General features: G+C 34.3%; 1 protein-coding gene across 4 annotated transcripts in view; it reads left to right on the plus strand.

The window, feature by feature from the left end:
* Positions 1 to 365: 365 nt before the first annotated feature.
* LOC145680800 (kielin/chordin-like protein) overlaps positions 366 to 13,065 on the plus strand; it is a 54,247-nt gene continuing 41,547 nt past the window's right edge. For 3 of the 4 annotated variants that reach the window (XM_081751848.1, XM_081751851.1, XM_081751849.1), the window contains exon 1: positions 366 to 469. Coding sequence is in view for 1 of the 4 variants with exons in the window: in XM_081751850.1 (XP_081607976.1) it covers positions 463 to 469 (7 nt within the window). In the remaining 3 variants the exon portion in view is untranslated. The remainder of the gene's footprint in view (positions 470 to 13,065) is intronic. The other variant, XM_081751850.1, reaches the window with a different exon arrangement.

The raw sequence follows: 13,065 nt of genomic DNA on the forward strand, positions 1-13,065 counted from the left end.
TAGTAAAACTAAACAATATACAAAATTATTTTACAAATGATAGCACATATTTGTTTACTTGACTCTTTAAGATTCAAAGAAAGCTACTTTGTTGTTATGGCACTGTCATACAATACACAATAAGAGAAGCAGTTTGCTGTAACCTTTAAAACCTACGTAAATTCACAAAATAATACAAGAAAACATAACAAGGAAAGTTGCAAAGAAATTGAATTTTTTCCTCCTGAAGATAAGAAAAAAATATGATAATACTGTAAATTGCTCAGGTTATTTGCATTATGAAGCTTTTCTTATCTCAAACATTAGCCAAACAAAAGCTCCGCAATTAGCAAATAGCAAAGTTTCAAGTGCAAGATTTATAATTGAACTTTGAATTACAAGGAACATACATAAAGCTGAAAATTGGAAGCTTTTAGACACTTTTCGCTGAAATACTAACGAATTTCTTGGAAGGCAAGCTGAATGCTTGGTAAGTTTACAAATTAGTGTGCTTCTTTCTGGTAATGAACTTACAAGAGGTACAGTGATAAGAGTAAGGTCAGGATACCTTTGCTTACTTATTTCTTTGCGGTGCATACTTAGCTGTATTTAAATTAGTGAACACGAGTACACAAGAGCATTGTATAGTATATAATGCAAGCGTAAACAAAACCGATTAAACTAGTAAAGTAGGGTTTAATAAAGGGAGAAAGGAAAAATAAACCCACATAAATATGTGTATTTTAATAATGCAGATCAATAGCATCAGATTTGAACTCCATACTATTAAACCACGCGTTTCCTAGAAAATTAAATAATATCAAACTTTCTTATTGTTATTTTTTTTTTTAAATTCCATATCAGATTATTTTTAGATTTGCTTATTATAAGAATCGACCAACTAATATAGTCGAACCCTCTGTTATTAGGCTGGTGATCGCAAGTTCTTTTCGAGAGTTCGAATCTTGCACAAGAGTCGAGCTTTAAGTGTTGTTCTTTTACCATATATTTCACTACCGCCAGTTTATACCTCATTATCTCGATTATTCCAAAGAGCTAACAAAAACAAAAAAGTGTAATACAATGCAATTTATATAATCGATAGCATTTAGTAAAGGAAGACATATATCGATATATCCATTGCTTTGACAATCACAAGGAATTACCTTACCTTAAACATACAGTCAGCTAAATAGTTGGTATTCGCACATTATATAGCTTCAGTTTTATGAAGAAATGTTAAATTTAAAAAAAAAAGTACTTAAGGTCCACACTACGTAGTATTACTATTAATATTAGATCTAATATTAATAGTCAGAAAACTTCCGTAATCATGTCAAATTATTTCTCAAAATCACAGAATGTTTGTGAATAAACTGACTGCAAATCTAATATACTCTATTAAAGAGAAAGTGATCTTCTTTCCGGTCGTATTACCAGAAGACGACTCACTGTTTACAAATAGGTTTTAGCTATATTTATAAATTATCTTGAACTGGTACTTTTATCGTGTTACTCTCATTAAAAGTAATATCCCAAAGGGATTGCGTTGCCATAATTTATACAAAAATTTAATATTCTCATTAGCCTGTAAAATTAGGAAACACTGTACATAAACTTTCAATTAAAATAAATTGATCTTTTTTTTTGAAAACTCTTGTTTTAAGCCTGCAATAGGGGACATTCTCTATAGTTTCTTTCTTCTAATTAGAAACAATGTTGTCCGTTGTGGTTTAAAGTGAATTTTGAAACATTATTAGTACCTAAATTTTATTCATATCAGATTGATTAAAGAGCTCATCCTAATGTGATAGACAAGTTCAAAATTTATTCCTAAAGTAGAGTATTTTATGGTTTTAGGTGATTTTACTATTAAACTTTAGTTCAATCTCGATATGTAAAAGGGAAAAGAGATTTGAATATTTTGTATAAACCCATTTTTTTCCATACAACGAAAGGTCATTTTGCCACTATATAATAATTAGGTAAAGTATTGTGTATTGTCAATAAATAGTGGAGTTAAAATACCGATAGTAATACTAGATTCCTCAAACAAAATATTTCGGAAAGTTATGCGCAAATGATAAACAACAACAATATATGAGTTATCTTATTTTTTCATTATTGTCCTCAAACCTCTTGTTAAATGCTTATTCCCAATAAAAACAAAATCAAAAACTTACTGGGGTTCATTTATGATTATTTCTAAAATCAAGCAATATAAATACAATTTGACCCAGAGTACTAAACGACGGTGACAAAATATAAACTGCTAATATCTAGGTTACATAAATATGGTATAAAGAATCACCAAATACAATTAAGATAAAAATCATTAGAAACAAGACTAAATTAAAATGTGTTTCTATTTATTGGAAACTTATGATAAACACAAGAGATAGATAAATAAATATTCGGCAATCCGAATATTTTGTTGATGTAAATTTAATTGCCTTTCTCAACTCTAATTCGAACATCTAGTTGAATTAATATATTAATATGTATGAGCTTTCTTTAAACAAATCCTTCTAACTCAATGAAATTCTGTATAATCAGTTTCCGAGCTGCGGCAAGTATTTCTGGATGCATGGAGCAGACACAAGTAAAATAATTAATAATGATCAAAAATAGGCTAATTTATAATCTCAATGTAAACAATGTACAGGGTTTGTCCGGAAAGTAATAGGACTGATTTTATTCCGCCATGACTGTACTTCGGAGCGTACGCGCACCGACTGGATCCGGTAGAGGGCATTCCTAGCTAACGAACGAGCGGCTGGTCAGTTGTCTCCGAGCACACGGAGAGTCAGGACAGGCTTTATCACGCGACGTGTTTCTGTGAGTAGTGTAAGCCAAAAATGCAGCATTCGTTAGAGCAGAGGTACGCGATTAAATTCTGTGTTAAACTCGGTAAATCTGCGACAGAGACGTTTGATATGATCAAGCAGGCTTACCCAGATGATGCTTTAGCAAGAAGTGGTGTGTTTCGGTGGCACAAGGCCTTTTCGGAGGGCCGGGAAGAGGTCGCTGATGAAGACCGTGCTGGAAGACCTTCGACTTCGACAAACACCGACAATGTGACTCGTGTGTGCGAAGTTTTGAACTCAGACCGTCGACTAAGTATTCATTTAATTGCCCAGATATTAAATTTACCAAAAACTGTGGTTCATGAAATTGTGACGGAGCATTTGAACATGCGCAAGGTGTGCGTGAAGATTGTCCCAAAAGTGCTCACTGACGACCAGAAATTGCAGCGAGTGGAATTGTGCCAAGAAAATTTGAACATGTGTGAAAGTGACCCCCAATTTTTGAATAACGTAATCACAGGTGACGAATCATGGATCTTTGAGTATGATCCCGAGACAAAGAGGCAATCTTCCGAGTTGCACACGCCGGCGTCTCCTCGCCCAAAAAAGGGAAGAATGAGCAAATCCAAAGTGAAAGCGATGCTCATTGTCTTTTTTGACATCAAAGGCATCGTCCACCATGAATTTGTTCCTCCTGAACAAACCGTCATCGCCAAGTTTTACGTGGAAGTGCTCAAGATACTCAAATGAAGGGCCAATCGGGTTCGACCAGACATCGGAGCCGACTGGAAGCTGCACCACGACAACGCCCCGGCTCACACCGCCTTTCTTGTGAACAGCTACCTGACCAAGGCCGGCATCCCAACGCTTCCGCAGCCGCCCTACAGCCCAGATGTGGCCCCCGGACTTCTTTTTGTTTCCTCGCCTGAAATGCCCGATGAAAGGCAAGCATTTTGAGACGACAAAGGGGACCCAAGCAGCTTGCACCGCGGCTCTCAAGGCTATTCCGGAGAATGACTTCCGTGACGCCTTCAATGCTTGGAAATCGCGCTGGCAGCGCTGCATGGACGCAGAAGGAGCCTATTTTGAAAGTTTTTAAAGAATTGTAACGATTGGCTCAATATATATTTTTTTAAAATCGACTCAGTCCTATTACTTTCCGGACAAACCCTGTATAATTAGTAGAATTTGCCTTCTTTTAAAATAGCAAATAAAAGAGTTTTGTAACAATATGAATGGAAAGATTTCTCAATTCGCATTAGACTTGGACAGGGATGCATTTTTGGAAAAATATTAACAAGGACGATGTTAAGAAGTTCAGCTGTATATTAATTGTGGACCTCAAAAATGAACCTTCACCATAAGTGTTTACCATAAGGTATGTATCCTACACTCTTAACATTTATTTAATCTATGCTATTATATGAAAAGCACAAGGTAACACTTCAACGTCCTGGCCAAACTACTGTATTTAGAAAAGTGCAATTTCTACATTTTTTAAAAATTAAATTACGGATTCCAGGATTTTTTTGCAATAGTATCCTGAGTGAGAAGGACTAAACAATCTTTTTTTCCTCTCTTGTCAGCATTACAGTATGCCATAAATTCCTGAAATTTGCTAGTTGAAACAGCACGTAAACTCAGTGTTCAAAGTAATTTTATCAAATGTGTTGGAGAATTTTCGAAAATTCTCTTCCAAAGGAGGGAAAAGCAATATTTATAATATTCCGAAATTGGCTTTATATTGACATTAGAAATTCCGAGTTATTCTAGATAACAACCTATGCCAAGAGGAACGTTTCGAACATACTCAGTAATACTTTTATATAATTAATGGTAAAGAAGTTACTTAAAATTTTGTTAGCACAAAAGCGTGTCTACAGGAATCCACAACGTTCTTTTTGACTAGTATAACTCATAAAAACACAGTTATCGCCAATAGTACAAAATTATGTTTGTTGGTCAGCGCAGCAATATACGTACTTTATTCAATTTGGAGACTGGAAGATAAAATTATAGTTATATTCTGACTAGATCGTTAAAATAGGAAATATTCGTATATACTATTCTCCTAGTATATAAGACATTGCAACTCCCTTTACAAGCTGTTATATACTATGCAAAAACCGACAAGTGATACGTATGACACCAGAATCTGTTAGTTAACTGATTGTGAGAAAACCACGGTTGGCTCAACAGTAGCAGACCTATTCGTCAACACTCATTTCGTGCAGTTGTTCTATAAACCACATAGTTTGCACATCCAGCTATAAATATTCCATTAAAATAATAATAATAATAATAATAATAATAATAATAATAATAATAATAATAATAATAATAATAATAATAATAATAATAATAATAATACAAGTACTCACACCCATTTTAAAGAAAGTAATTTCGTTTTGCTTCTGACACTAAACTAATTTTAAAATGCTACTTATAATGTATTTAAAGTAAGTGATCAGTGTCATGTTGTGAGTATGATTTCCTCCCGAAACAGATGGACATATGGCCTATTGATCACTAGACACGAATACATTTTATTGAATAAAATATAAATAAAATTTCGAGTGCCTTTGGTGTGGGACACCTGGGCTCGATACTCGGCGGGAGCTCATATGGTTCCGATTCCACGTTAATCAGTAGGTCCCGTCTCATATAGCCTCGCTGCTGAAAGGGGAGTTAACCTCAAAATCAATTGAGCTCAATTTCAAATATATCTATATATTAAAAATATTAAAATGCTAAGTTTATAAGTGGCATCGACAGTGAGATCTGAGAAACCATAAGGTCTAAAAACAGGTTTTCGCTGGTCGATTCCAGATTTTGTATAGATTTGCCAGTTCTCGTTCAAATTTTCAAGAGAGTATGTGTTGCTTTTCTATTCAATGTTTTAGGGACCATTTTGAGTCCATAAGATTAAAACCGTTGTCAGCCCATGGCTGAAGCTGATATAATTGTATTAGGCAACCAGTAGAAGAGTTACATATAGTGGGTTGATAGATATCGCAGGTGCTTTATTTTTCTGGATGGCAGAGTCTATAGCACGCTGGTAATTTCAAAGGCCTCTAGCGCTGCAACAAGGCTTACTCAGATATAGGTTTAAAAGGGAGGGAACGGAGGGAGAATCCGACATCTACAACTTTCCCAAGTTTAGCATAAACTTACCCGAACATCTATATATTAAAATATTAAGTTTATGTTTGTCTATAGCAAGCCTCTCCTCTTCGTGAGTCCTCTCATCCTTCACTTGTTGAGTTGAGCAGATTTTGAGTTTTGTGTCTTTTTCAGCAGTGAGGCTATATGAGACTTGGACCTACTGCTTAACATGGAATCCGAACCACATGAGCTCCACCGGGAACCAAACCCGAGTCTCCCACACCAAGTATGCGTACGTTAACCGCTTAGCCATGAAGAAGCTAAGTGATCCTTTACTTGTGTCTGTATAGGGACATGTACCGGTATAGTGGAAAGTAGGAAGAAGATTGATGCTTATATTAGAATGCTGCACTGTGTAGACAACGCAGGCTCAGCTAGTCCTTATTATAAAAATGTAATCTTTCAGTATGTGTAAATCTAATTCCTAATAGTTATCACTCGCATTGAAAGGTGCCCCTACTTGTACTACCTGGCTGCTTGTCTGACACCAGTAGATGACATACTTTGCGTATTTAAATCTATTGGGATTCTTTAATTGCAATTTAAACTGTAGTTTCCAAATTAATGCTTTCGAAATAGGACAAGGGATGTAACCATATTTAGACGTGAGTATTTGTATATGTGTATATGTATATTTATTTATAACTTTAATGTATTGATTTAATTTGATTGAAAATATATAGTGATAATGATGAAGAATATGAACTAACTTTGCTTTATTATTAAGAGAAGGATTGATTATAGTCCACAGGGATGAACAACTTAAGAACAACGAGGAGGTATAGAGGAACAGTTTGTTACTGTTCCTCTTGTTTTATATTCAAAGAGCAGAAGAAAATAAATTAGCTCAACTCCATCCTTAACGATCTTGAATCGTTTGGCCTAATCCTCGTTTCGCCTAACCAATTATCTGACACTTCTATGATAGATAAAAGATAAGCTTTATGTCCGTCATTTTAGGCGAAGTAAGGATACTCGTTTGGCCTAATCCTCGTTTTGCCTAAAATGGTGGACTATAAAAAAATCGTCGATATAAAAGTGGAGGGAAATTTTTCGAAAAAAAATATTCCCTACTATGTGAAGAACTGAGAAATAAAAATTAGTTTTCCCATAACTAATTTGTAATAGGACTATTTGCTTTTGGAAAAATGTTTTGAGAATTATCCAGTTACTTTTCCGTTCCATTTTGAGAATATTATTGCACCCACAGGGTGTATAGTGACTATATTTGAGATGAGAGAAACACAAAAAGTTACACCTGTTAATTTTGTAAGGTGAGTGCTGTTCAAAAGTAACTTTTAGTTTGCAGTTTGTTTCCAAATATCTGATATTGCCAAATGTTACTGCTAATCGGTACGTTAAAGGAAATATAGTTTGTGTGTTTCTTCTTATGTAGGTGCAAAAGTTATTTTATTGTAGATTTTGCTGATCTTACAGACGATTTCATTCCAGTTTCAACGCTTTTTTAAAACTGTTAATGCATTGTAAGATATCCGATTGTGATTCTATTGTAATTACAATTCGTATAAAATTTGTAACTATTTCGAGCTAGATCTGACAAAAGATCCCTAAATTTGCTCATAACTTAACAATGGACAATTGTGATCGCAATGAGTGATTTGTGACAAATCGTTCCGCTGACAAATTGCTCTTTGGATAATTCCACAATTCAAACCTCTCAATGTGTTACTGACAAAGAAAGAAGAAAAATATATTTCATTTTTTATTATTACTTTTGAAATTACAACTTTTGAGTTGAATTTCCACTCGTTTACATACTACCGGGAATGTCCATAGCATAAGTCTCTGAGATGCACAATGAGATTGAAATCCGGGCTTTTCGGTGGTTGTTTCAGCAGGAAGAAGTTGAATGCTCCTCAAAACAGATGGTGGCCAACCGGGATCTGTTACGAGGGTGGTTGTCCTGTACACTCCATTTCCACTCGTATGACAGAAATAAAGATATAGTTGACTCTGGTGATCTTCGTACTTCGATACAATACGGGTGAACAGTAGGTACCAAAGGTCCAAAACATTGCTTACAGAAAAACACTATAAATCAACATGGTCTCCGACACATGGACAACAACAAAAAAATGAGATAGTGGTTCTTCTGGAAACCTTAGTTGGAAAGCTATTATTTCTAAATAGTATTCAGTAGAAAAAGCCATTTTAACTAGTTAAAAATTGAGATTGAAATATGTGCCAATTACCAAAAGTTGTTAAATCCATCATGGCAAAAGATGCAAAACCAGTTAAATTCCTCTTCCATATTCAGTTTCATGAACTGTTAAATCCCAAACCTGCAAATAACCTCATGAGAAAAGCAGAATCAAACCCGGTTAATTCCGTATTTCAAACAATTTGAGGTTTCGTACTATATAGGATTAATTTAGTAATCTGAATATTTACTGCAACATTTCGTAAATCATTCGAAATTTTATTTAGCAGAATTTGAAGTGTGTGCTTTCATTATTTTTTTTTTACTTTTGAACTGAAAAAAAGAAAATGAAATCTTTAGTTTTACGTCCCACAGTTATGCCGGTTAGGCTAAAGGAAACGGTGATGATGAGAAATGAATGAAATGATGGAATGTGAGAGGAAACGGGAGAACCACGAGAAAACCTCACGTTCACGGTGTTTGCCTACCACAAAGTCCACATGGCGCGAGCTGGGATCGAACCAGGGATCCCAAGCACAGTAGGTGAACGCTCTACTACTGAGCCACCGCGCACCCTGGACTGAAAATGGAGACACTATACGTCTTAACCTAACTGTTCGTGAAACTTTTCTGTGCTTATTTGCTTTTCTTTAATAATTACTAGACAAATGCACGCAAAATCGGAAGAAAACGATACTCTAAGCAGCGATGATCATAATTTTGGTATCAGACAACACCAAAATTGTCTAGAAAACGTACAAGACACATGAAAAACTGGAAACGAAATGTAGCCAAAAAGACAAGGTGAGTGGACTATCTATGGTTAAAAGTCGTTTGTTTTGTATTTCAGGGTAACTCTTTACTTTGAACAGAACATTGTTGGATTACGTTCTTCTCGAAACGGTCTCTTCAGCTTCAGCAGAACCTCTTTCTTAAAATCTCTCGTGTCAATTATCATTCAAAATTATAACATGTTAAATGGTACAACATGTTAAAAAAATTTGCCTCTTATTTACCATTTCTGATTCTCTTTCTGCCACTGTTTTGCTCAAACTCAACATTTGCACATTTTGTTTTGCTGTATTTCAAATTCATATATTGGGATGATTGGCAAATTAATATTCACCTTATGTTAGTCCATAAAAGGTTACAAACTCTTCCAAAATATAGTCATTCAGTTTAGAAATGTATACGGATAGGTATAATTAACTCCGCTTGTAGTCACGAAGGGTTTGACGATTGAAAGCAGCTCAAAGCTCACGTTTTACAAAGAGGTTTTTGAGGAATAGAAAACCGAGAAAATGGTGATGCACCAGAGGACGACGACAATATGGTTTTCCATTTAGTAGATGATAATGGAGAAGAGGTTACATAATTCAATTTTTTGCACATTTGGATCTATTGTTTTCAATTTAGAACAAAATTAATGTAGCATTTATGTATCCAAATTGATTTGTGCCAATCTTGTGCAATGTGTAGTTGATAATACATTTCCCCCCAATATTTTAGTAGGCATAATACTGATTTCTGACTCTGACTCCCTTTCTTTTTGATGGGTTTTGTATCTTGAGCCTCAACAAAAATGGCCGCTAGCCCAGATGCAAAAGTTGTTATTTCCATTTACGTACGCAAAACTTGTTAAATCCAGACTATTTTCTTCAATAACGCAATTCACAGACTAGTGTGATTATACAGCTTTCGACAGACCAACACTTACATTATTCTTAATTTTTTAATGTTCTCTAGTTTCTAATGTTATTTTACAATTATGACGTGTTTAAACAGTTTTTCTCGATTTGTCACAAATTTTAAAATATGAATTTCACGGGTTTTGCTATTCGCCTACTCATATATATTCGTATATATCCATGGTCCTAGTAAATACATAAAGGAGTTTTGGTAATTCTAACTCCTCGAAAATAGTTATAATATTAATCTATATATTTTGCATTTCTTAATTCTTTATATACTAGGGAATTTTCTGTTATATAATTTCCCTTTAGTTGAATTTCCACGATTTTTTCTTATTGTCCGCCATTTTAGGCGTAACGAGGATTAGGCCAAACGAGGATCCTTTTTTCGCCTAAAATGGCAGACACAAATCTTATCATTTATCTGTCATAAAAGTGTCAGATAATTGGTTAGGCGAAACGAGGATTAGGCCAAAGGTGGCCACACGTCCTTAACTTAGATGTGCTTATGTTGTTTGTACGCCCATTAACGGTGAATATCTGTGTGTGTCCGTGCTTTAATTTTAATGAATCAGGTATTTTTTATATAAATTCCGTACCATAGTTTTTCCAAATAGTAACCAAATTAATAATTTGAGACTTAGATTGTCTTACTACTTTATTTTGGTACAAACATTTTTTTAGACTTGCGCATAAGGTAATTGCACAATATATGAGTCTCGTCATAGAATTTAAGTATCCTTGTTGCTTTTAATGGTAAGGTTCATATTACAAGTTAATATTGTAGGAGGTACTTTACTTCATATCACTATTAATACTGCATATATATATATATATATATATATATCCTAACTACATATAAAACTACATGAGCTGACATTAAATAAAGGGGTACTTCCGGTTGACGTGGAAAGTTGAAGTTTGGCATGATTGTAGCTTTCCGGAACTAACTCACAGGAAAATTAACAAAAGTAAATATTTTTAATTTTAGGGGGTCTAAAGGGGGAATGAAGAAAATCCCCATGTTATTTAAATGAACCTATTTCTGGACCTATAATCTTATGTTTTAGGTACATTGAATTGCAATATAAACTTGAAATTCGAATACTTGTCCGTGTTTGTAAGCATCACCTAAGTAAATAACAAAATATAAAAATTTCCAACTTTAGAATGGTTTTATGGGGAACTGAAAAGTCTTATCCATGTTGTTTATATGAGATATTTTTATACCCCCAAATTAATGGGCACTTCTTGCAGGGCTACAATGATTAAATTTGACATGATTGTAGCTTATCGGGACTAGCTGACAGGAAAACTGCCTAAAGGGAAAATTTTTAAATTTTAGTGGGTCTAAAGGGGAGATGAAGAAATTCCCCATGTTCTTTAAATGGGCCTTTTTTGGGCTTACAATCTCATATTGTAGGCACTTGGAATTGGAATAAAAACTTGAAATTTGGTATGTTTATACGCTTTCATTAGCGTTAACTAAGTTGCCAAAACTAAAAATTTCCAACTGTAGAGTTGTTTTATGGGGAACTGAAAAACCTTTATTTATATTGGACATCTTCTATATCAAAAAATATTTAGGCACTTCCAGCAGGATTAGCATAGTGGAATTTGGCATGATTGTAGCTCTCCGGAACTAACCCTCAGAAAAATTTCCAAAAGTGAATATTTTTAGTTTTAATGCGTATAAAGGGGGGATGAAGAAATTCCCGTGTTGTTTAAATGGACGTTTTCTTGGATACAAATTTTTATTTTTAGATAGTTGAAATAGGAAAAGAAACTTGAAATAGATAGAATTGTGGGTTTAGAAGGTACAAGGCCGTAGGCCGAGCAAACGTAGAGGTCTGGGGGCGGGACCCCCACCTAGCTAAAGCCTAGTGAAAAAATATATTCAGGCTAGTTGTTATAATCAAGACGTAAAAGAAATGGAAAAAAGATGAAATGAAATGAAATCTGAGAGTTTTACGTCCCACGGTTATGCCGGTTAGGCTAAAGGAGACAGTGATTATGAGAAATGAATGAAATGGTGGAATGAATAAAGTGGGAGGAAACGGGAGAATCCCGAGAAAACCCACGCACACGGTGTTTCTCCACCACAAAGTTCACTTGGCGGGGGCTGGGATCGAACCCGGGATGGAAAAAAGATATCAAGGGCGATGGGATGTCTTCATGATGTCAGATTACTGTTGGTGTCTAGTGCGAGATAACCCTACGCAGGAACGCAAATGCAAATCAACACAACGTTCATTCACATCAAATCGCAGCAAAAAGCTAGTGTTCTTGTAGTGAGATTCATACATTCTAGAATGAACATGTTACACTAAGTAATGCTGTCTTGTATATACGTCATAATTTGATTATCATATATATATATATATATATATATATATATATATATATATATATATATATATATATATATATATATATATAGATAGATAGATAGATAGATAGATAGATAAATAGATAGATAGATAGATGCGACGGAAAAATAAACACAAATCAACATTATTCATGACATGAATTATATTTTTTCTTTCTCTTTTAAGGTTTAGCTAGTTCTTTTTAAAATAGTACTTTTACCCTGAATACTTAATAAGATAAACGAAGTAAATAGATATTACCCTTGTAACTTACAAAGTTATGTTTCATAATTATTATTCCACTCAATGTTTGTTCAACTTTTTAATGCTTCATAATTAGTGTTTATTTTGAAAGTGAAGGTCTATTTTTTCCTACAGATGCAACAATTCTTTTACTGTCTTGTATTTGTTGTGGGTAACTTTGCAGAAGTAAAGAAGGAAAGAAAGTAAGAAAGAGAAGAATCAACACTCCCTGGTCTCCACCATTTTTATTTTTATATATGTATTTTTTTTTTTTTTTTTTACTTTAGTGGCCTATAATTATGCTCCGAGGCTAAGGGAGACGGCAATGATAATAATGAACAAAAAGTGGTATGGACAAAACAGAAGGAAACCGAAGAAATTCCAGAAAACCCAAGCGCAAAGTAGTTATCCACACAAGATTCACTTGTGATTCGAGCTGGGATCAAACTAGGGACCCAACCCACCATATCGAAAAACCAGGTCTTCCATATCTATATATTGCAAAAAGACTTAATTAAAATCTTCAAAAATTGCATTGCTACAGAGATTCCACCAAATATCTCTAACATGTAGAGTTAGTAATTTGAATGTGCAAAGAAGAAATGCTTATCTTAATGTGTTTCCAAACTGTAGTTTATAAATCGAGATCT

Source organism: Thermobia domestica, chromosome 3 (genome assembly GCF_964235325.1).
Source record: "Thermobia domestica chromosome 3, izTheDome1.hap1.1, whole genome shotgun sequence".
NCBI classification, from domain to species: Eukaryota; Metazoa; Arthropoda; class Insecta; order Zygentoma; family Lepismatidae; genus Thermobia; species Thermobia domestica.